The sequence below is a fragment of the Pseudophryne corroboree genome, chromosome 9, assembly GCF_028390025.1.
Source record: "Pseudophryne corroboree isolate aPseCor3 chromosome 9, aPseCor3.hap2, whole genome shotgun sequence".
Taxonomy (NCBI): domain Eukaryota; kingdom Metazoa; phylum Chordata; class Amphibia; order Anura; family Myobatrachidae; genus Pseudophryne; species Pseudophryne corroboree.
In genome coordinates this window covers 428,739,959-428,765,689 of record NC_086452.1, presented here as the reverse complement: position 1 = coordinate 428,765,689, position 25,731 = coordinate 428,739,959, and the positions used below count along the sequence as shown (strand labels likewise).

At 45.0% G+C, this 25,731-nt stretch overlaps 1 protein-coding gene across 8 annotated transcripts in view; it reads left to right on the top strand.

Annotated features, from left to right (window-relative positions):
- Window positions 1-24,573, top strand: part of SETD5 (SET domain containing 5) — a 185,427-nt gene extending 160,854 nt beyond the window's left edge. For all 8 annotated transcript variants that reach the window (XM_063941006.1, XM_063941008.1, XM_063941005.1 and 5 more), the window contains 7 exons: window positions 13,910-14,160; window positions 15,578-15,634; window positions 16,217-16,699; window positions 19,030-19,325; window positions 19,979-20,112; window positions 20,486-20,565; window positions 20,737-24,573. In XM_063941006.1, coding sequence (XP_063797076.1) covers window positions 13,910-14,160; window positions 15,578-15,634; window positions 16,217-16,699; window positions 19,030-19,325; window positions 19,979-20,112; window positions 20,486-20,565; window positions 20,737-21,300 — 1,865 coding nt within the window. In that variant the 3' untranslated portion in view covers window positions 21,301-24,573. The remainder of the gene's footprint in view (window positions 1-13,909; window positions 14,161-15,577; window positions 15,635-16,216; window positions 16,700-19,029; window positions 19,326-19,978; window positions 20,113-20,485; window positions 20,566-20,736) is intronic.
- The last annotated feature ends 1,158 nt before the right edge of the window (window positions 24,574-25,731 follow it).

The following is a 25,731-nucleotide window of genomic DNA, read 5'->3' as shown; positions in this document are numbered from 1 at the left end:
TATGAGTCTTACCCGGGATTCAAAATGCCTCCCTTATTGTGTATGCTCGTCCGGGCACAGTACCTAACTGGAGTCTGGAGGAGGGTCATAGGGGGAGGAGCCAGTGCACACCACCTGACCTAGTAAAGCTTTACTTTTTTGTGCCCTGTCTCCTGCGGAGCCGCTATTCCCCATGGTCCTTTCAGGAACCCCAGCATCCACTACGGACTCCGAGAAATAGAATTATCGGTAAGTAAATTCTTATTATATATATATATATATATATATATATATATATATATATATAGACAAAAAATGAGGTATTTAAAAGCAACCACTGGTGCTAAACAATTGTAATAAGGCAAGGTAGTTGTAAAAAATGATACATGGATTTATTATATAGCACTAAAACAAAACTGAGTTAAGATTCCGAGCAAAAAGAGGTAACATGTAGCTAGAAGAGTAAAAACATGTACATAAAAGCAATGCATAAAAAAAGACATGGGACATAAAATATAAAAAGTTTTTAGAAGAGCTCAAAATATAAAAAATAGGAGTAAGAATATCTTATTGATAAGTGAGGTAAGATCAAGGCAACATCCAACGCGTTTCGTCCTATCTGGACTTCATCAAGGGGTGATCACTTATAAATAAGTTAAGATATTCTTACTCCTATTTTTTATATTTTGAGCTCTTCTAAAAACTTTTTATATTTTATGTCCCATGTCTTTTTTTATGCATTGCTTTTATGTGCATATTTTTACTCTTCTAGCTACATGTTACCTCTTTTTGCTCGGAATCTTTTCAGTTTTGTTTTAGTGCTATATAATAAATCCATGTATCATTTTTTTACAACTACCTTGCCTTATTACAATTGTTTAGCACCAGTGGTCGCTTTTAAATACCTCATTTTTTGTCCATAAACTCTTTTCGTAGGTACTTATACCAGTACCTTATTACACTTGAGGTAACCAGCCGACGCCCTGTGAACTCACAGGGAGTGCTGTGTTTAGGCAGGTATTATAGCAATTTATAGGATTGTCCACGTACCAGTGTTGATATTTTGAATACTGCATCTGTGGCGCTGCTAGATCTCCCGGTACACACACACACACACACACACACACACACACACACACACACACACACACACACACACACACACACACACATATACTAGTCCAGTGCAGTTTTATTGTCTTACTAAAATAATTATCTGCATTGTCACTGTGACTGTGTGTGCCTGTATCTGCTGTGTGGATTTCACTTTCAGTGTATCCCAGCTATATCTATCACTGTATTCTGTACCCTAAGGGACTAGGTGCGTCAGGGTCCATATATAGTGCTTCACAGTATTTACCAGTTAAAGTGTACTCTACTGTGTACTCAGTCACTTAATACCGTATTTATTCGCTGGTGTTGTGTACTGGGCACTCCGTCGCATAATACCGGACTTATTCGCTGGTGTGTACTGTGTCCGTAGTCACATACTAGGGGATTTATTCGCTGGTATTGTACTCTGTCTGGCCATATCGTACTCATACGCTCTGCGGTTACATTCACTAAAATGTCTAACACAAAGGGTGGGGAATCCACGGACGCTCCTGTATCATGCAGCGCATGCGCTAGGGTTTTGCCTGAGAAGGAAGCTTTGTATGACTGTCTGTGTACTGTGTACCATACATCTCCCAGTCAGTCCGCAGCTCCTGTAACCAATCAGGAGCCACCTTGGGCAGCGTACTCAACTATGCTCAATACGCTTATGACATGCCTATGGGACCTCCTTTGCCATTCTAACCACATATTGTCCCTATGGTAAAACCGCCTTGGGCGGATAATTTGTCTACCCAGTTGCAGCAATTGAATCAATCTTTGGTTACACATAAAACTACCCCAACTCACTCTCGTGTCAAGGGGTCATCTAAGCGGGCCACTTCCGCCTCACAATCCACTAATCTCTCGGAAGATTTTTCTGGTGAGGATGGGGAGTATACTGACCCGTCAGACACTGATACAGCTGCTTCTGACGAGGACTCTACTATGCAGGTTGGTGTCCCTGATTTACTGGTTGCTATTAAGCAGAGCCTACAGATCACTGATGATAATGATGATTCCACTACAGTTTCTTAGAAACCTGATATGTTTAAACCGGAGAAGGTAACTAAAACATTATTACTGCATTCTGACCATTTAGTAGACGTACGTCAAGAACCCTGGTCTTCGCCAGGAAAGAAATTATCTCTATCTAAAAAGATGGTAGCTCGTTATCCTCTCCCTTCTGAGTTGTGTAACAAGTGGGAAAATTAACTGCTGGTGGATTCCCATGTCACTTGTCTCGTGGTGTTATCTATTCTGCCTGTCACCACTGTCACCTCACTGAAGGAACCGACAGATAAGCGTGTGGAGGGATGCCTGAAGTCTATTTTCTCCCTTACAGGTGCTGTACATAGACCCACTATAGCAGCCTCTTGGGCTGCAAAAGGAATTGAAGCATGGGTTTAGGCATTAGAGGAAGAACTGCCTCAGGATATACAGTTGTGCTCATAAGTTTACATACCCTAGCAGAATTTGTGATTTTTCTGGACATTTGTCAGAGAATATGAATGATAACTTACACACTTTTCTTTCACTCATGGTTAGTGGCTGGGTGAAGCCATTTATTGTCAAACAACTGTGTTTACTCTTTTTAAATCATAATGACAACAGAAACTACCCAAATGACCCTGATCAAAAGTTTACATACCCTAGAGATTTTGGCCTGATAACATGCACACAAGTTGACACAAACGGGTTTGAATGGCTACTAAAGGTAACCATCCTCACCTGTGATCTGTTTGCTTGTAATCAGTGTGTGTGTGTAAAAGGTCAGTGAGTTTCTGGACTCCTGAAAGACCCTTGCATCTTTCATCCAGTGCTGCACTGACGTGTCTGGATTCTGAGTCATGGGGAAAGCAAAAGAATTGTCAAAGGATCTGCGGGAAAAGGTAATTGAACTGTATAAAATAGGAAAGGGATATAAAAAGATATCCAAGCAATTGAGAATGCCAATCAGCAGTGTTCAAACGCTAATTATGAAGTGAAAAATGAGGGATTCTGTGGAAACCAAATCACGGTCAGGTAGACCAACAAAAATTTCAGCCACAACTGCCAGGAAAATTGTTCGGGATGCAAAGAAAAAGCCACAAATAACTTCAGCTGAAATACAGGACTCGGAAAAAAAAGTGGTATGGTTGTTTCAAGATGCACAATAAGGAGGCATTTGAAGAAAAATGGGCTGCATGGTCGAGTCGCCAGAAGAAAGCCAGTACTATGCAAATGCCACAAAGCATCCCGCTTACAATACTCCAAACAGCACAGAGACAAGCCTCAAAACTTCTGCAACAAAGTCATTTGGAGTGATGAGACCAAAATTGAACTTTTTGGCCACAACCATAAACGTTACATTTGGAGAGGAGTCAACAAGGCCTATGATGAAAGGTACACCATTCCTACTGTGAAACACGGAGGTGGATCGTTGATGTTTTGGGGATTTGTGAGCTACAAAGGCTCTGGAAACTTGGTCAAAATTGATGGCAAGATGAATGCAGCATGCTATCAGAAAATATTGGAGGAAAATTTGCACTCATCAGCCCGGAAGCTGCGCATGGGACGTACTTGGACGTTCCAACATGACAATGATTCAAAACACAAGGCCAAGTCGACCTGTCATTGGCTACAGCAGAATAAAGTGAAGGTTCTGGAGTGGCCATCTCAGTCTCCTGACCTCAATATCATTGAGCCACTCTGGGGATATCGCAAACGTGCAGTTCATGCAAGACAGACCAAGAATTTACAGGAACTGGAGGCTTTTTGCCAAGAAGAATGGGCAGCTTTACCATCTGAGAAAATAAAGAGCCTCATCCACAACTACCACAAAAGACTTCAAGCTGTCATTGATGTTAAAGGGGGCAATACACGGTATTAAGAACTGGGGTATGTAAACTTTTGATCAGGGTCATTTGGGTAGTTTCTGTTGTCATTATGATTAAAAAGAGTAAACACAGTTGTTTGACAATAAATGGCTTCACCCAACCACTAACCATGAGTGAAAGAAAAGTTTGTGAGTTATCATTCATACTCGCTGACAAATGGCCAGAAAATCACAATTTCTCTAACGTCCTAGTGGATGCTGGGGACTCCGTCAGGACCATGGGGGATAGCGGCTCCGCAGGAGACAGGGCACAAAAGCAAGCTTTTAGGATCACATGGTGTGTACTGGCTCCTCCCCCTATGACCCTCCTCCAAGCCTCAGTTAGGTTTTTGTGCCCGTCCGAGAAGGGTGCAATCTAGGTGGCTCTCTTAAAGAGTTGCTTAGAAAAAGTTTTTAGGTTCTTTATTTTCAGTGAGTCCTGCTGGCAACAGGCTCACTGCATCGAGGGACTTAGGGGAGAGAATTTCAACTCACCTGCGTGCAGGATGGATTGGATTCTTAGGCTACTGGACACCATTAGCTTCAGAGGGAGTCGGAACACAGGTCTCGCCCTGGGGTTCGTCCCGGAGCCGCGCCGCCGACCCCCTTGCAGATGCTGAAGATTGAAGAGGTCCGGAACCAGGCGGCAGAAGACTTTTCAGTCTTCCTCAGGTAGCGCACAGCACTGCAGCTGTGCGCCATTGTCTGTCAGCACACTTCCCACAGCGATCACGGAGGGTGCAGGGCGCGGGGGGGGGCGCCCTGGCAGCAATGTAGAATACCTGTATGGCGAAAAATACATCACATATAGCCCTTGAGGCTATATGGATGTATTTAACCCCTGCCAGACTTCACAATCTCCGGAGAAGAAGCCCGCCGAAAAGGGGGCGGGGCCTATTCTCCTCAGCACACAGCGCCATTTTCCCTCACAGAAAGGCTGAGGGGAAGGCTCCCAGGCTCTCCCCTGCACTGCACTACAGAAACAGGGTTAAAACAGAGAGGGGGGGCACTGATTTGGCGATATACATATATATTAAATGCTATATGGGAGGAACACTTATATAAGGGTTGTCCCTGTATAATTATAGCATTTTGGTGTGTGCTGGCAAACTCTCCCTCTGTCTCCCCAAAGGGCTAGTGGGTCCTGTCCTCTATCAGAGCATTCCCTATGTGTGTGCTGTATGTCGGTACGTGTGTGTCGACATGTATGAGGAAAATGTTGGTGAGGAGGCGGAGCAAATTGCCTGTAATGGTGATGTCACTCTCTAGGGAGTCGACACCGGAATGGATGGCTTACTTATGGAATTACGTGATAATGTCAACACGCTGCAAGTGGGTTGACGACATGAGACGGCCGGCGAACAAATTAGTACCGGTCCAGGCGTCTCAGACACCGTCAGGGGCTTGTAAAAACGCCCATTTACTTCAGTCGGTCGACATAGACCCAGACACGGACACTGATTTCAGTGTCGACGGTGAAGAAACAAACGTATTTTCCTTTAGGGCCACACGTTAAGGGCAATGAAGGAGGTGTTACATATTTCTGATACTCCAAGTACCACAAAGAAGGGTATTATGTGTGAGGTAAAAAAACTACCTGTAGTTTTTCCTGAATCAGATAAATTAAATGAAGTGTGTGATGATGCGTGGGTTTCCCCCGATAGAAAATTATTGGCGGTATACCTTTTCCCGCCAGAAGTTAAGGCGCATTGGGAAACACCCCTCAGGGTGGATAAGGCGCTCACATGCTTATCAGAAAAATATCCTAAAAAGTATACACACACATGCTGGTGTTATACTGTGACCAGCGATCGCCTCAGCCTGGATGTGCAGAGCTGAGGTGGCTTGGTCGGATTCCCTGACTAAAAATATTGATACCCTTGACAGGGACAGTATTTTATTGACTATAGAGCATTTAAAGGATGCATGTCTATATATACGAGATGCGCAGAGGGATATTTGCACTCTGGCATCAAGAGTAAATGCGATGTCCATATCTGCAAGAAGATGTTTATGGACACGACAGTGGTCAGGGGATGCAGATTCCAAACGGCACAAAGATGTATTGCCGTATAAAAGGGGAGGAGTTATTTGGGGTCGGTCCATGGGACCTGGTGGCCACGGCAACTGCTGGAAGATCCACCGTGTTTTACCCTAAGTCACATCTCTGCAGAAAAAGACACCGTCTTTTCAGCCTCAGTCTTTTCGTCCCTATAAGATATCTGCCCAGGGATAGAGGAAAGGGAAGAAGACTGCAGCAGGCAGCCCATTCCCAGTAACAGAAGCCCTCCACCGCTTCTACTAAGTTCTCAGCATGACGCTGGGACCGTACAGGACCCCTGGATCCTACAAGTAGTATCAAAGGGGCACAGATTGGAATGTCGAGGCGTTTCCCCCCTCGCAGGTTCCTGTAGTCTGCTGTACCAATGTCCCCCTCCGACAGGGAGGCAGTATTGAAAACAATTCACAAGCTGTATTCCCAGCAGGTGATAATAAAATTACCCCTCCTACAACAAGGAAAGGGGTATTGTTCCACACTATAGGGTGGTACTGAAGCCAGAAGGCTAGGTGAGACCGATTCTAAATCTGAAAAATTTGAACACTTACAAGGGTTCAAATCCAGATGGAGTCACTCAGAGCAGTGATAGCGAACTGGGAACAAGGGGACTATATGGTGTCCCGGGACATCAGGGATGCTTACCTCCATGTCCCAAAATTTGCTTTTCTTACCAAGGGTACCTCAGGTTCGTGGTACAGAACTGTCACTATCGGTTTCAGACGATGCCGTTGGAGTGTCCAAGGCACCCCGGGTCTTTACCAAGGTAATGACCGAAATGAGGATTCGTCTTCAAAGAAAATGGACGACCTCCTGTTAAGAACAAGGTCCAGAGAACAGTTGGAGGTCGGAGTAGCACTATCTCAAGTAGTTCTACGACAGCACGGGTGGATTCTAAATATTCCAAAACCGCAGTTGTTCCGACGACACGTCTGCTGGTCCTAGGGATGATTCTGGACACAGTCCAGGAAAAGGGTGTTTCTCCCAGAGGAGAAAGCCAGGGAGTTATCCGAGCTAATCGGGATTCTCCTAAAACCAGGAAAAGTGTCAGTGCATCATTGCACAAGAGTCCTGGTAAAAAAATGGTGGCTTATTACGAAGCGCTTCCATTCGGCAGATTTCACGCAAGAACTCTTCAGTGGGATCTGCTGGACAAATGGTCCGGATCGCATCTTCAGATGCATCAGCGGATAACCCTATATCCAAGGACAAGGGTGTCTCTCCTGTGGTGATTACAGAGTGCTCATCTTCTAGAGGGCCGCAGATTCGGCATTCAGGATTGGATGCTGGTAACCACGGAGGCCAGCCTGAGAGGCTGGGGAGCAGTCACACAGGGAAAAAATTTCCAGGGAGTGTGATCAAGTCTAGAGAATTCTCTCCACATAAATATACTGGAGCTAAGAGCAAATTTGTAATGCTATAAGCTTAGCAAGGCCTCTGCTTCAAGGTCAGCCGGTATTGATCCAGTGGGATAACATCACGGCAGTCGCCCACGTAAACAGATAGGGCGGCACAAGAAGCAGGAGGGCAGTGGTCAAAACTGCAAGGATTTTTCGCTAGACGGAAAATCATGTGATAGCACTGTCAGCAGTGTTCATTCCGGGAGTGGACGACTGGGAAGCAGACTTCCTCAGCAGGCACGACCTCCACCCGGGAGAGTGGGAACTTCATCGGGAAGTTTTCCGCATGATTGTGAACCGTTGGGAAAGACCAAAGGTGGAAATGATGGCGTCCCGCCCGAACAAAAAACGGGACAGGTATTGCGCCAGGTCACGAGACCTTCAGGCGATAGCTGTGGACGTCCTGGTAACACCGTGGGTGTAACAGTCGGTGTATGTGTTCCCTCTTCTGCTTCTCATAACCAAGGTATTGAGAATTATAAGACGTAGAGGAGTAAGAACTATACTCGTGGCTCCGGATTGGCCAAGAGGGACTTGGTACCCGGAACTTCAAGAGATGCTCACAGAGGACTAATGGCCTCGGGAGCTAAGATGGGATTTGCTTTCAGCAAGAACCATGTCTGTTCCAAGAGGAACCGTGGCATCTGCCTCTAAGAAAGGACCTGCTCCAGCAGGGACCTTGTCTGTTCCAAGACTTACCACGACTGCGTTTGACGGCATGGCGGTTGAACGCCGGATCCTAAGGGAAAAGGCATTCCGGAAGAGGTCATACCTACCCTGGTCAAAGCCAGGAAGTAGGTGACCGCACAACGTTATCACCACATGTGGTAAAAATATGTTGCGTGGGTGAGGCCAGGAGGGCACAATTTCTGCTAGGGTATGTAAACTTATGAGCACAACTGTATCTGACATTGCCAGACTGTACCTCTCTCACATTAACACCGCCGCCTATTACATTCAGGAGGCGTCCTCTGAGGCAGGTGTGTTGGCGGCCAGTGCATCGACTACGTCCATCCTGGCTCGCCGTATTCTGTGGTTGAGGTCGTGAAAGATGGACCTGGACATCCTATTTGGGGAAGATCTTAATAAGATTGTGACTGACTTAGCAGCTGATAAGACTGAATTTCTCCCGAATACTAATCCTGCTGCACAGAAGGCAAAAGGTACCACTTTTCGCTCCTTTCGGCCTCAAGGGAAAGCAAAAGGCAGGCATTCCCGAGACGATCTTGTGCTCCCAAAACCACCAAGCCCAAGGCAAAACAATCTTGGGCCACCCGTCAGCCTGCTGCAAGACAGGGCGGGTCTCCCCCTGGGGGACCCCAGGGGTGGGAGGCCGACTTCTGTGTTTCATCCAGGTCTGGTTAAAGACCACTTCAGACGCATGGGTGCGAGAAGTTCTCTCTCACGGGTACGCAGTCTTTCAAGAGACGTCCGCCTCGCCAGTTTTGCACAACGGTTATCCTTTCGGATCCGTTGAAGGCGCAAGCTCTACAACTGGTTGTGCATTGCCTCCTGGATACAGAAGTGGTAGTGCCGGTACCTCTGTCCCAGAGAGGCACAGGATACTACTCGACCCTGTTTCTAGTCCCAAACCCAATGGGTCTTTCCGGCCTATACTCAACCTCAAATCACTGAACAAGTTTGTGAGAGTGTCCAAGTTCCGTATGGAAACACTGCGCTCAATTGTTTTGGCCATAGAACCCGGAGACTATATGGTATCCCTGGATATACAAGATGCTTACCTGCATATTCGTATTGCCATATTGCATCAGCAATATCTACGGTTTGCTATTGGCAACCTCCACTATCAATTCCAGGTTCTGCCGTTTGGACTGGCAACGGCCCCTTGGATCTTCACCAAGGTTATGGCCGTGATGATTGCTCATCTCCGTTGCCAGGGAGACAGAATCTGGACGACTTGCTGATTCTGGCAAACTCCCAAGATGTCCTCCTTAGTCATCTACAACTGACGGTAAACTTCCTACAAGTCCATGGGTGGCTAATCAACTTCAAGAAGTCCTCGCTGGTCCCTGCTCGGAGCAGGGTGCACCTGGGGGCACTTCTGGACACACACAGTCAACTGCTGTTTCTGTCTCCAGAGAAGATCCTGAAACTTCAGGACAGGATCAGATACTTCCTCTCTCGCTCAAGAGTGTCAATACACTTGGCGATGCAAGTACTAGGCATCATGGTGTCTGCTTTCGACATGGTGGAGTACGCTCCATTTCATTCCCGCTCTCTGCAGTGGTTAATTCTTTCTCAGTGGGAAGGCCTGAATCATCTCATCAGGTCTCACATGATATCCTTGACTCCAGAGGTTCGTCGGTCGCTGACCTGGTGGCTACAGGACCAGCAGTTAAGCAGGGGACGTCCCTTCTGGATCCCCAACTGGGTCCTACTGACTATGGATGCCAGTCTGAGGGGTTGGGGCGCGGTGTTGGAGCAACACTCCTTCCAGGGTCGGTGGACCAAGGAGGAATCACTCCTCCTGATAAACATTCTGGAATTGCGGGCGGTGTTCAATGCTTTGTCTCTCGCCCTGCCTCTGTTACAGAACAGGCCTGTTCAAGTACGGTCAGACAGTGCCACCACGGTGGCATACATAAACCATCAAGGAGGCACTCGAAGCTGCATGGCAATGATGGAAGTATCAAAAATCCTTCGTTGGGCGGAACGCCATCTGCTAGCAATATCGGTAGTGTTTATTCCGGGGGTCCTCAACTGGGTAGCGGATTTCCTCAGTCAGCAGGACGTGCATGCCGGAGAGTGGAGTCTTCATCAGGAAGTCTTTCAACTCCTAGTGGACAAGTGGGTCCTACCAGATGTAGACCTGATGGCGTCTTGACACAATCACAAAGTTCCGGTCTTCGGATCAAGAACCAGGGATCCTCAAGCAGCGTTCGTGGACACACTAGGAATTCCATGGAACTTTCGACTGCCCTACGTGTTCCCTCCAGTGTCACTTCTGCCCAGGGTACTGCGGAAGTTCAAGCAAGAACTATCGATAGAGCGTCCTCTTCTACTTCCTCAACGCCCAGACCTCCTCGCTCAGGGCCTTTGTGTCTACCCGGACCTGGCCAGACTGGCTTTGACGGCGTGGCTCTTGAAGCTTCACTCCTGAAGGCAAAGGATTCTCCGAGGCGATTATCCAAACTATGCTGAAGGCCCGCAAACCCACATCTGCGCGGATTAATTATAGGGTCTGCCATTCTTACTTCACCTGGTGTGCTGCTAAGAATTACGATGCATACAAATTCAGAACTTCCAGACTTCTGGCTTTTCTGCAACAAGGCCTGGACTTAGGCCTTCTTCTGGCCTCCCTCAACGTTCATATTTCTGCCTTGTCGGTGTGGTTTCAGAGAAAAATTGCGTCTATTCCTGATGTTCATACTTTCACTCAGGGTGTGTTATGGATTCAGCCTCCCTATGTCCCTCCTGTGGCTCGGTGGGATCTGTCTGTTGTCTTGAATGCCCTGCAAGAGTCTCCATTTGAACATCTTAAGTTAGTGGACCTTAAATGGCTTACAGTCGAGGTCCTGTTCCTACTGGCTATCGCCTCTGCTAGGAGGGTGTCAGACCTAGGTGCTTTGTCCTGTCGTCCACCCTTCCTGGTATTTCGCCGTGAACGGGCAGTTCTTAGAACTCGCCCGGGTTAATTAACTTAGGTGGTGTCATCTTTTCACCTTAACCAAGAGATTGTGGTTCCAGCTTTCATCTCTTCTGGTTTTTCCTCCAAAGAGCGGTCTTTGGATGTGGTACGGGCTCTCCGTATATACGTGGAGAGGACTGCCTCTATCAGGAGGTCAGATACCCTTTTTGTACGTTTTGGTTTTCACAAATGTGGCTGGCCTGCGAATAAGCAAACCTTGGCCAGATGGATTAGAATGGTGATTGCATAAGCCTATGCAAAGGCTGGACTCCCAGTTCCTGCTGCTGTTAAAGCTCATTCTAATCTGTCTGTTGGACCATCTTGGGCGGGCCGCCGAGGCGCATCCGCTGAACAATTGTGCAAAGCGGCTACGTGGTCCTCAGTGAACATGTTCATTAGGGTCTATGCCTTCGATACTTCCGCCTCCCAGGATGCTTCCTTTTGACGCCGGGTTCTCATACTCGCTGTGGCGTGTCCCTCCCATGAGGAACTGCTTTAGGACATCCCCAATTTTTCTCTGTGGAAACCAATGTACCCCGCTGCAGAAAAGGAGATTTATGGTAGACTTACCATTGTTAAATCTCTTTCTGCGATGTACATTGGTTCCACAGGGCGCCCACCCTGACGCATCTAGCTTTCTATGGGGGTTTATATGGCATTAGCCGCTAGTCCCTTCTCCTGTCGTGAGAACGTGGTTCTATGTGACTACCATCTACCTTCTCTTTTACCTGCTCCTGCATTGGACTGGTTAACGAAACTGAGCTCACAGTGCCTGAAGGCGGGGTTATAGAGGAGGCCCCAATGCATCCTGGGACAGTCTAAAGCTTTAGCCTGTTGGTGACTGGATCAAGATCAATCTCTAAGTCTACCATTACGCTCCTTTTCTCCCCATCCTCTTTCTACCTCCAACCTCCCGCCCCCCCTTTCCAAATCTCACTCCACCCCATCCTCTCTCCCCACCTTCTATTCTCCCCCTTTCCCATCTTCTCAGGCGCACATGCTGTCAGTGCCCAGAAGTTGTCACCTAGTCAGGTCCATAAATATTGGGACATCGACACAATTCTAATATTTTGGGCTCTATACACCACCACAATGGATTTGAAATGAAATAAACAAGATGTGCTTTAACTGCAGACTTTCCGCTTTAATTTGAGGGTATTTACATCCAAATCAGGTGAACGGTGTAAGAATTACAATGGTTTCTATATGTGCCTCCCACTTTTTAAGGGACCAAAAGTAATGGGACAGTCGACTCAAAAGCTATTTCATGGACAGGAGTGGGCTATTCCCTCGCTATTTCATCATCAATTAAGCAGGTAAAAGGTCTGGAGTAGATTCCAGGTGTGACATTTGCATTTGGAATCTGTTGCTGTCGACTCAATATGAGATCCAAAGAGCTGCCACTATCAGTGAAGCAAGCCATCATTAGGCTGAAAAATCAAAACAAACCCATCAGAGAGATAGCAAAAACAACTGTTTAGAACATTCTTTAAAAGAAAAAACTCACCGGACAGCTCAGCAACACCAAAAGACCCGGAAGACCACGGAAAACAACTGTGGTGGATGACAGAAGAATTATTTTCCTGGTGAAGAAAAACCCCTTCACAACAGTTGCCCAGATCAAGAACACTCTCCAGGAGGTAGGTGTATATGTGTCAAAGTCAACAATCAAGAGAAGACTTCAAAAGAGTGAATATAGAGGGTTCACCACAAGATGTAAACCATTGGTGAGCCACAATAATAGGAAGACCAGATTAGAGTTTTCCAAATAACATCTAAAAAAGCCTTTACAGTTCTGGAACAACATCCTATGGACAGATGAGACAAAGATCAACTTGTACCAGAGTGATGGGAAGAGAATAGTATGGAGAAGGAAAGGAACTGCTCATGATCCAAAACATACCACCTCATCAGTAAAGCATGGTGGTGGTAGTGTCATGGCGTGGGCATGTATGGCTGCCAGTGGAACTGGTTCCCTTGTATTTATTGATAATGTGACTGCTGACAAAAGCAGCAGCATGAATTCTGAAGTGTTTTGGGCAATATTATCTGCTCATATTCAGTCAAATGCTTCAGAACTCATTGGATTGCGCTTCACAGTGCAGATGGACAATGACCCGAAGCATACTGCGAAAGCAACCAAGGAGTTTTTACGGCAAATAAGTGGAATGTTATGCAATGGCCAAGTCAATCACCTGACCTGAATCCGAGTGAGCATGCATTTCACTTAATGAAGACAAAACTGAAGGGAAAATGCCCCAAGAACAAGCAGGAACTGAAGACATTTGCAGTAGAGGCCTGGCAGAGCATCACCTGGGATGAAACCCAGCGTCTGGTGATGTCTATGCGTTCCAGACTTCAGGCTGTAATTGACTGCAAAGGATTTGCAACAAAGTATTAAAAAGTGAAAGTTTGATTTAGTATTGTTTTACGTTGTCCCATTACTTTTGGTCCCTTAAAAAGTGGAAGGCACCTATAGAAACCGTAGTAATTCCTACACCGTTAACCTGATTTGGATGTAAATACCCTCAAATTAAAGCGGAAAGTCTGCAGTTAAAGCACACCTTGTTTGTTTCATTTCGAATCCATTGTGGTGGTGTATAGAGCCCAAAATATAAGAATTATGTCGATGTCCCAATATTTATGGACCTGATTGTATTTGATTAAATCACGTCTGCATTTCTCCATTTACAGTCTACTTTTTAGTTTCACTTTTCTGTAAAACCTTTTATTATCCAATTGTTTTACATGTTTTAGAGTTCCACACTGTGGTTTGTATTTATGAATTCGACTTTTTGAGCTATTGTTAAGCCTGGTAAATTTGGTGACAACTTGTTTGCCAAACCCTCCCTGACTCTTAATGCTTTTCCTAACAGAAATCACCATTCCATTTAAAAAATGGAAGATGAAATACATCTTGGAGGAAAATTCTGGCATGTTATCCAGTCCTGTACAGTTTCCCCCTGCACTCCCCAACTCCTTAACCATGGATTCCCTAAGTCCACTGCAGACCACGCCCAGCTCTTCCCTCCCCGGTGAAGAGGAGTCCCGATTTGGATATGGACTCGTGTTCTCCCCGATCCCATCGCTCGCTGCTAGTCGCTGCAATACTCCACTACAGTTTGAGGTATTTGGCAGGAATGGACAGTTCTGACATTTTAGGTTGATATCATTCCCTATCATGGGGATCCACTTGTTTTTGTACCAAATATATCCATAGTGTAAGACAATACGCTTTAATTGGTTTTTGTATTACTTTAAGGAATGAGTTGAGGCCAATGATATTGGCATAAACATTGATACAGACTACAAAATGAGTTCTCAACACAGTCAATCACTTCTCATGCCTAAAAGTCACTGTAATAGTGCCTGGATTATGCCATCGGCCAACTTTTATCCAATAGTAATTTAGTAAAAAAAACAAAACAAAAAATTGCACAGGCCTAGTGACTGCACAAGCTTTGGTCTATTCATTCGTAATGATGGGCTGTAGTATTCTGTACTGTGTTGTAAAGATCGTAAGAATTACATACTTTACAGTACAAATAAGAACAATATTGGGAAGATCATTCTGCCAATACGAAGGTATAGTAGGTATCTCAGGCTACAGATTAATTACAGTAACGCATTATCAATCTCAGCACATTGCCTCATTTTCTTAGTTATGGCCATGTATCCATTAGTTATGCCTTTGGTTCACACCTGGGATGTAGGGACAGGTGTCCTTATTATACCTTGTATAGTCAGATACAATACTCCGTGATCTTAGTACAACATTATTCTGTCTATAATTGAGGTAGTCACTCTGTGGGTATTCATACCAGCTGTTAGCTCATTAGGAACCAGTGATCTCACCGAGACAAGAGGTTCCTAGTCTGCACCTGGCTAATTGATAAGGTGCACAGTGGGTCCCAGGCATGCAGAAGGGACAGGTATGATCTTCGTAAATACATAATAAAATATAGCCCTGTACCGTGTATGTCTACATTTATTGTAGCTGCTAAAGACCACACTGAGCAGGTGTTTGCAGACTTGTACGAAGAGGCAGAGCTCAGTATGATTTTCCATCCATTGCAAACAACACAGAAGGGGAGATTCATTATAACATTTCACAGTGACCGTTTTATTGTTACAGACTAAATATTCCATTTGTTTGTCCCATTTTATTCCGTCCTGATATTACAGACCTCAGGATCTCCTTCATTTCACTAGCCTGCGTTTCTTCAGTAGCCCCTGTCATCTGCAGCATTGTGTTCTGTGTCTCTCACAATTTTGCTTCACTCCCTTGGGGTGGAACATTAACCACTGCTAATAAATTAGTTCACGGTGGCTCTCCTGTCTGATATGTGTCTCTCACCAATCTCATTGCTGCTGCAACAGTCACTCATACAGGAATCATTTCTAGGTCTGTTATGTGACTCGCTGCTTTTGTTTGCCTAGACACAAATGTCAGTACATATGGTGAGCATATGTTTATTGTAAATGCCATTTGGTAAATCTGCGGCTGCAGTAGATAAGTAACCGTTTGCTTTTCCCTCCTCTAGAACATATCTTCCCCAGAGAGCTCCCCAGCGCATAGACCCGAGTCCCTGTCACCAGAGGTAGATATGTGTTTATGGCTGTAGCTGGGCAGTGTGTGGGAGGGGGGCTCCGGGATGTGACTTCCCTGTCTTTGCCGAATGCTTAAGGCTGGCGAAGATCACATGGGGCTAATCATTCAACTTGGGGATCATGGATCCGTTGTGGCTCAATAGATCCTATGTGCTCGAGTTTTGTGAGTACTATACACTAGCTGATCTCTGGGGTTTGAACTTCACATTTAATTTATGGGCGCATAAAAACCATGACACTAGGTCTGGCGTTCTTTATTTTATAAAATAATTTGGGTAATTTTTAATTGAAAGAAACAAAGCTGATGACGAGTCAAAGTTTTTAATACCATTGTGTCAATGATTGACGCATGCAAAGAATAATTCAGACTGGAATTTGTATAGTGTTGCACTCGTCTGAATGAGGAACGGGAGGGTTGGGTCTATTGCGTAAACAGTTCTTCTTAAATGTAATATAATTACAAGTTGACTAAAGTTAAATCTGTGTATAACAAATATTTTTGCTTTTCTTCTTTGTTTCCCACCTCTTTCCCTCTATGATTTCCCATTCCTTTGCTGGCGCATAATTTTTAGCCTTGCCTGCGGCCTGACGTGGACCTCGCGAAGGCCAGTTTCTTGGATTCATCCATGGATATTTGCCAAGAACCCCAAACCACCGTCAGCACTGGTCCAGTGGAGCTTGCTGCTCAGTCACCAAGCACATCTGTGCCGTACAGCGGCACACCGGACGCAAGTGTTCTGGGAAAAAGCGGAGAAGGGTCAATGCTGCTAAGAGCCTCGGAACAGACTTTCCGGACTGAGTTCAATTTAATGTATGCTTTCTCCCCTTTGAACGCTATGCCTCGGGCTGATGGCTCATTACGTGGCTCTCCCCTCGTAGGGGAACGAAAGCCTTCCCAGTCAGATATGTACTGTGGTTCTCCAGTGGAGGCATACTTTGGCAGACAGGGTCCTGGACTTGTAAAAGACTCTGCCCAAGGATCTATGTCTCCTTGTAGCGAAAGGACTTGTGAGGGAGTCAGATCTTCTCCACAGAACCCACCACAAAGGAAAAAGGTAAATGTTAGTAGCAAGTAATAACTGTTTGTTTGTTCTGCAAGGTGGGACTTGTGCGTGTGGCCTGCAGAGGTGGGGCCTGTACGTGTGTGCCCTGGAAGGGTGGGGCGTGTGCCCTTCTTGATCATTTCTGTATGTGTGACATTCCCTTACTCCTTTTCTTTACAGGAGTTTGTTAGTTGTGCTTAGGCACTACACTCTATTTTAAGTGTATATGTGACATGGTCACTCATACTTTCAGCTGAATATGCCCAAAGTAAAAAAAATATATATAAAAAAATAATATATATATATATTTGTTAATATCTGTATTCTCATCAGAGAGAACCCAGTATCCTAGCAACATTACATTTAGGTCCTCCCCTCAAAAGTCAATATTGCAGGCTGACGTTGGATGTGTCAATGTTCACATCTTTATTAAAGCTAGCAGCACATAAAACAGGATGTAGTTAAAATGCCGGCTTTCTGTATCCCGGTGTAGTAGCCGGCTTTCTGTATCCCGGAATAGTAGTAAGATGGGTACACACCTATATAATCGGTGGCCCGTTCTCCCAATATCTGGTGAACGGCCGTTGATTGTATAGGTGTGTACTCTGTACCGATGCAGGGGCGTTAGCCAATAAACACCTTATAACGCTCCTGCAGCGGTCGGAATTGGGAGGTCGCATCTTATATGCTGCACATGCGAGCTCCCGATCCCCATAGAGGAGCCACTAAACCCTGCTGCCGCCCGCGCCTCACAGGAGGTAGTAGTGGTCACAGCAGGGTACATACAGAGCCCGGCTGATCAGAAGCGTTTTACCCGATCAGCCAGGGATCGTACAGGTATGTACCCAGCTTAAGTTTGATTGATCTGTGTAGAGGGTACAATCAGAATAGCATAGGGAGGTTAAGAGGCTGGTTTGCTAATTTAATAAGGTTGTCTGACGATGATTCCAGATTGCTTTGAAGATTTGGTGGCTGGGGATAGTTGCTGGGGGAAGGGAATTTCACAGACTGGGTACAGCCTGGAAAAAGTCCTGTAATTGAATGGGAAAAGAAAGGGGGGGATGAAGGGCACAGATCTTGCTCAGACCAGAAGGGTCAAGTTGGGGAATAATTTGAGAAAGGTGGAGAGATGAAAGTTTGTGTCTGCTTTGGTAATGACCTTGTAAAAATCATTTTCTATTGGGGTTAGTGAATTACAGGTTTCCAGCATTGGGACTGGCACAGGGGATGCATTTTGCAGTCTTGATGCTGCATTCAATATAATAGACTGTAGGTGGGAAAGCCTGGGTAAGGGAAGACCAATGAATAGTGCGGGAGATGGCGAGATATTGGAAATGGGGAACAAAGGACTGTTCTGATTTGTGGATGTGATGCTAATACAGTGAGCTTCAGTGTTCAGTCTGGTACTTACAGTGTTACCCAAAACACGTCCACATGCCCCCCCGCTTTATCTGCTGACACTACTGTTCTGTGCACAGCAAGTGGTAATTGCTGAACAGTCCGGGACAGGAAGTCGCTGCTGATCAGAAAGTATTTTCCAATTACAGACTTGGGCTTGTGTTTCCTCTAGAGGTAAATTCAATTAGTGCCGTGTTTTCAGACATTCGGAAAATCTGCACTAATTTGACCTGTGGGTATTCAATTGCGGGTGTTTTCGACAGTGTTTTGTCCATTTTTGCCATGCCTTTTCGGGTGTTTTTTTTTTGTTTTTTTTGGCTAAACATCATGGCCGAAAACGGAACAAAAAACTGTCAAACACCTGCAAATTCGACAAAACTGCACTAATTGAATACCCCCAATAGTATGAATAGAAGTGTATTTGTTTGCTCTCACATCTCCCCGGTCTTCCTTACCTTTCCCCTATTTATGCTACATCTACAGTGACTGCTCTGTCTATTGTACTATTATTCTGTGCAATTAAACTACAGCCTCCATTGTTCTACAGTAGGTTCACAATAGCTCCATATATTTGCAATAGCAGGTTGTTCTCTTCAGAAGGATCAAGTGTTTCTGGTGACACAATATGCTAAACAAGAAGGAAATTACATAACACCTGTCTTTGATATCCATGTATGTATGACTTTCAAGTTGCAGAAATGTTAAAATGATGGGTGCTTCTTATTTATAATTCTGTCAAGTCTGGCTCTATTACATCATGAGTGAATGTAAGATGCTGACCTTGCAGCACTGCAGGCCAGCCCGACTTGGAGCAAGAATGTTGCAGCTTTAAGCAGTGCTGCCCTAGAAAACTAGAATATGCATGTCTGCTATTGGGCACTTGGTTCTGGTATAATGACTCTGCTGCCCGTTCCATCTACATTGACTCCTCTCTTCACTGTTAGGTTTCTCTGTTAGAATATCGGAAGCGGAAACAGGAAGCCAAGGAGGTCCCATCTTCTCCCGGTGGTGACCTCATACGCTGTGCTGTGACCCCAACCCGCCAGAGCAGCAACGGCTCCATTTCTGACACAGACCTGTCAAGTGCTTTTCAGCTCCAAGCTCCATCTTCCCCACAAAGTGGCTTCTCGTCTCCTGCCCACCCTTCCATGCCTCAGGCTGAGGATATCAGTCCGACGGAAATAAGGACAATAAGCTCTTCCTCACATTGCAAGCAGACTGAAAACATCAGCAGCAGGTGGTAAGTGGATTTATTTCTCCTTTTATCCCATCTGGGGGATACTGCATTGTTGCATCCGTGTACTTGGTAGGGAACAATTTCACCATTTCTCAGAGTGAGGTTGCAGGTTCCTTAATATATAAATGTGCAACAATGTACTTTTGTGGCTGACTGCTTCTGAATGAGGGATACAGTAGGTCAGTGCAACATAGGGCCGATTCAATTATTATAGTGGTCGCCACAAGAGGGCGCCCGTTGGCGTCAAGTCAGTTTTGCTGTTTGGGTGCCCAGCGGCCACAGAGGACACATATTTTTTTCTTGCAGCCTACTGTGGTGCGAGAAAAAATATGTTGAAGTTGGGCACTTTGGGCATCGTAAACAGGAGTGTGGACGCCCAAAGCAGGGCGTTTAGACTGGTTTCACCATTTTAGACGGCTAAACCCGGTCTGTTTGGGCGGGATGTGCATGGGCGCCTAAAGACAATTGAATTGTGACAATTTATTTGGGTGTCTACAAAGTCCTGTTTAGACGGGAATTTTAGAGGCCCAGAACAATTGAATCTGCCCCTATGTGTAGGGGTTGGCCTTCACTGGAGATACTTTGAACTGTTACCATATTGAACTTGAAGGCATGTAGGTGTCCTATCTTGTTTCTTAATTTTATTTCATTAACAGGATGGTTCCAACATCAGTGGAGCGGCTACGCGAGGGACAGGGATTCCTGGAGCGGGTTTTGCGAAGTGGGGTCAAAGTGCCACACAGGGGAGAGCTATCGCCTTCCAGGGAGAGCAGTCTGGACAGAGAATCAGGTACTCAATAGCATTTCAAAGGGATTCTTAATATTTTTAGTGGTTGTCTTTTTGTTTTTTAATGAAAGATTTAATTGTGCAGTTTTAACAAGTGAACAGAGGGGGGCAGCACATGCTGCATTTACCTCACTAGTTCAGAATGTGCTTGTTGTACACCAAATGCCCAGACCATCGGTCTCCTTTAGTCAGAGGAATACAACAAGAAAAAATCCCTTTCATAGAAAAAGTTCTGTGCTTTTTTTTAGGATTTTTTTAAAATTATTATTATTTTGCTCGTCGTGTTCATTTCCATCAGCAATAGTCATTGGCCTTTTGTTATCATACTCTATACCCTCTTGTCACGTTTCATGTGTCATATTGTTTTCGCTCACAGAGGATGGAGAAACGGAGATGCTGAACATGGCTGGTTCTAAAGGACCAACTGTCTACAGCCCTTCCAGATACAACTATCAGGTAAGAATAACTGAGGTGACCGATTCTTTATACTGCCCCCAAAACGTTTGTCCTGCCACCCTCACTACTGCTCTCGATTTGGACTTTGTGGAGCCGACCTTCCATACATTTTTTTTATCACACATATATTGCCTACATGCCTCTCAGTCTGCTGTTTCCTTCTGCTTTCAGTTCCAGCAGTGCGACAGTCCTCAGTCAGAGCCGATCAACCTCCTCTCTCAAAGTTCCTCCCCGTTCCGTGGATCTGCTGCTCAGCCTAGCGGATACAGCTACAGGACACCGCAGAGGACAGCGCACGGCCATGCAGAGTCCTCGGTAATTTCCGCTTCCTATTCAAGCCCTTCTCATGTTGCTTCCACGGACTCACCCAGCACTCAGAGTTCAGGAAACTCTGGGTTTTACAGCAGCCAGCAGATTTATGGGAGCAATGCTAGCATGTGTCAGCCGAGGAAAAGCTTCCACCATCGAGCCCCCAGCCGTGAGGCAAGTCCAGCCCAATTGCTCAGGACAGAATCTGTACCCTCGGACTCGCAGGCCAGCACTGGGGCTTCTAGCACCTCCTCCACCCCGCAAGGGTCGAGGTCAGACTCGAGAACTATAACTATGTCAGGCTCCAGGATATCTGCTGTTACCAGCCCGCAGCATTATCCGCAACGGGGGTCTACCGTACCACACCAGTACCGGCTGCAGCAGATGCAAGCCTCAGGAGTAAAACCTCAAACGGGCCTTTCTTAGTAGGACTGCTGAAGAGAACAGGATAGAACTTATGTCAGCCTGTTTCACCTGGTGCATGGCTCTCAGACTCGAGCAGGAGGCCGATACCTTTGCTGGTAGTGACCAGCTCCTGTTCTCTGCACTCACATTGCAAGAAGAATAAACACCTTGGAAAATCACACAGTGATAGTCGTGTAGACCTTCAGTATCATTCAATCAACTCGGTTTAACCGTATCACCAGAAATTTCCTGTAGTCACTTGTGCAGTAAGGACAACATTTATATGATTAAGAAATAAATGGTTAAAAGATGAATTAAAGGGGTGGGGAGGAGGGGTTTAAAGAAGCACCTATATTTGTAGCATCGTGTTATAGCAGGTTTTTGGGGGTGGGCCGAGGAAGGCAAGGTGAAGGCCACAGTCGTACTGTATCGGTGGCCGGTCATTCCAGGCCTGCACAGATCTGTCCTTCAGTTCCTCTATTTTGGCCTCCACCACTGCCAGTTAGGGTGATGACACCTGTGTAATTACTGTCGGAGGGTCTCTAAAGTGAGAATGTATCTGTTTTTTATTTATTTATTTTTTATGTTCTTTTTTGGGAAAGGGTTGAAGACCCAGGCAGAGCAGTGTACCTACCTACCTGGCTGCTGGGGTCATGTCAAAAGTGCTGGAATATGAATTGCCGTCTCATATGCTCAAATTCCATTAGGGTTTAAAATCTGGAAAGGGGGGAAAAAAAACCTGCATGAGAATCAGGTTGTCACTGTAAGCCGTTCCAGTACTAGCGCCATCAAGTTCTTCAATGTCACTTTAGCACACAGCGAGTCTGCGGTCTAAATTTGTGTTTCTGCTTCCAGAATTGGGTTTATAAATATACATATATATATATATTTTTTTTTTTTATATGAAGCTCTGGAGGTGCCAGTAAACCACACCTGCTGTAAATATAGAGCAGAATTGTCATGAGTAAACATTAGTAGACCAACGTCATTTACTGTATATCCTGAGCGCAGATGATAGATAGATAGATGGGCTGTATATAGGCTTGATCATCTTGTACCAAGTGTACACTCTATAGCAGGATTTCATGTTCCAAGTAAATGCTGCATTGTACTATGCTGTATAGTAATGGACATCTTAATGATACCTATATTTTTATATGAAAAAAAAAAAGTTTTGTTTTGTTATTTTTTTTATTTTATTTTTATTTAAAGTTTTGTGCTTAAATTGTGTGCTATATTTTACACTTACGATGGTGCCCCCGACAACAGAATCTGTGTGCTGCGTGGAGGCCAGTCAAGTTAAGCTGCAAAATATTTGCACCGGAATAATGAGACACATTGAATGTTGCGCATATCGTCACTGTTTCCTGTGTAGTGCGTGCCACCTGTGTAAATAAGTGAGGGCAGTCATTGTGGGCTGATCCAGTGTTCTTGACATTATAGCCTTATCCGTTCATTGGGAACTGTAAAGGTAACAGGTGCACTCCATCAACTAAGTGGCGATTCATGTTATATGTCCCAGCTTGTCCCCCATATTATATTGCAGCATACATTAGGCAAAGCAAGTGAAGGCTCTCCAATTGTTAGCTGAAAAAGTCCAGCATCCTTTAAGTAAACAGTTCATACCGAGATGTGGTATAACAGCAGCTAGTTGGCCAAGGTTGCTGTGCCGTTTTCCAAGTAGCATATTGGCATAAAATAATGCTTTGAGTTCTAATTCAGAGACCGGACATCGAACAGAGTTCTTACACACAGGCGATTTACCCCTGCATCCGTGGAACATTCGCTTTGAGCAGTGTGTATGGTTTGGTGAAAGCAGGTCAAGTGTTCTTCTGTTCGGGATGCAGGCTGTCCGGATACCGACGTCGGTCTCCTGATCCTGTCTGGATTCCGGCTTTGGCATTCTGACTGCCTGGATCCCCACAGCAGGCATCTTCACCGCATCCCATCCTTCTGCGTAAAGAGCCGACAGTCGAGTATTCGTAGTGGGCAGGGAATGGATGATGGATTTTGTATTCTCGTGTGCCTATTTTCCTCTACAAATACTCCTTCATAGTGTTCAGGGAATCCTACTGTTTGCTGAACGATGATCTCTGCTCCGTGCGAACACACCATAGGTGCTGTCCCTGCGAGTCACTGATCTATTAGCGTAGTGCCCACACCCTGCGCACAGCGGCCTGTAATACTGGCATTTTCCCCCTTTTAAGAAAAAGCGAATCTACGAAGTCTATTGGTTTGTAAAATAATCACACATTGTTGGTTTTATTTGAAGTATTCAAGAGTGATGTCAAACAAAAAAAAGTCCTTAGTTTCAAAATGAAGCAATTAAATGAATAATAGAAGGATTTGGGATTTTATTGGCTATAATTGTATAGTAAGAATTGGAAGTAATCAAGGCTTTATTTTAGACCCCATACAGCTCCTATTTTGGCACCAGCCATTTGATCATAAACTTATGTGTTTGATTGGTTTTGGTTTCTTTTTAAACTTTGCTGGGGGGGGAATCTAACAAAAAGTTGTTTTGTTTTTTTTTTTCCCGCCCCCCACAAGTAACAAAACTTTATTCCTTGTCCTTACACTTGGTTACTTTAATAACTGGCAGTTGATTTTATTTAATTTTATATTCAGCTTATAAGCATTGTAGGCTAGCTAGTTATATGGAAGTTATAATCCACGGTGCTACATTGACTCATTTTGTTTTCGAACAAGATAATACTGTGAGTCTTTACCTCCCCCCTTTTCTCACCCCCCACCCCCCATTCTTTTTTTTCTCTCTCCAGCTCTCTAATCAGCAGTTGTCCTTTTTTTTTTTTTTTTTTAGTTCGGTGACTGTTACAAGAATATTGTGTCCCTCCGAATAGTGGTAAAGAGATTTTTTTACGAAGATTTAAAGCAAAAATAAAATTAATATTATTTTTTTTAAACTGCTTAATTCCCCCCCCCCTGAAAAATAAATTAAAAAATAATTGTACAACTGTGAGACTGGTTAGGGATGGAAACCACATCACCCTTGTTTTGGGTCTTGTATACTGTATATTATACGTGTATAAACATCACAGGGTCTGTATTGCAAGCCTCCACTTTCTGATGGTCCTCGCGACACGGACAGATGCCTCTTTATGACTGAATATGGTTTGCATTTGGTTGCACATTTATACAGACGGGCCTGTGGCGCAAGGTCACAGGAAGGAGCCTACCGCTATCATCACTCACGTGGAGTTTTTACACAATGATGTAACATTTGATCTTTCAGAAGAGATGTAATAATTTTGATAATAAAATACTTACCTTGAATTATGTTTGCTGTCATTAGTGTAAAACAAAAAAAGTATTTGCTTACAGATTGCGAAAAACACTGATCCGTTCTCATCAATGAATCTCAGTGCGACATGCCTCCCTGCATCTGCCTGATCACGGTAAGGCCATTAGTGGTACGGAATGGTCACAGGTAGCAGGGCTGCTGATTTAGAAGCCATTGATAAGACAAAGGAGTGTTAGGGTTTGAATGTCTGACATTGGGAAAGAACTAGGAAGAGAATGTAAGTATTGTGATTACAGGTACTGTTTGAAGAACACAATGGTGAATTGTTAGCCTACAATCTCTTACGACTAAGAAAATAAACTTTCATCTCTACATTTTAATGGCTAATCAATATTTCCGGGGGCGCCCTGGGCAGCAATAAACCTCAATTTGGGCATAAATATGTTGGATTAGGCTGTGGGACAGTAAATCCACGGACCCCCGCCATTTTCTTACAATATCATGAGGGGACCAAAGCCCGCCGTCGGGTGGGCGGGGCTTGATCCTAGGCACTAACCAGTGCCATTTTCTCTATCGTCCTAGTGGATGCTGGGGTTCCTGAAAGGACCATGGGGAATAGCGGCTCCGCAGGAGACAGGGCACAAAAAGTAAAGCTTTAGGATCAGGTGGTGTGCACTGGCTCCTCCCCCCATGAAAACAAAGAAAGAAGAAGAGAAATTTTGCTGCGCCGATGTGTCTCTATTCCTCTAATAAATTAAGCAAAATAGCTTATAACTTGAAAATAAGATCCCAAGTGTCAGAGGTGTGTGCGCTTCTATAAGGAGTAGTGAGTTACTCCTAGATAGATAAACTAAAGAAAAGTGGATATAGAATATGACCCTCCTCCAAGCCTCAGTTAGATTTTTGTGCCCGGCCGAGAAGGGTGCAATCTAGGTGGCTCTCCTAAAGAGCTGCTTAGAAAAGTTTAGCTTAGGTTTTTTATTTTACAGTGAGTCCTGCTGGCAACAGGATCACTGCAACGAGGGACTTAGGGGAGAAGAAGTGAACTCACCTGCGTGCAGGATGGATTGGCTTCTTGGCTACTGGACATTAGCTCCAGAGGGACGATCACAGGTACAGCCTGGATGGTCACCGGAGCCTCGCCGCCGGCCCCCTTGCAGATGCTGAAACGAGAAGAGGTCCAGAATCGG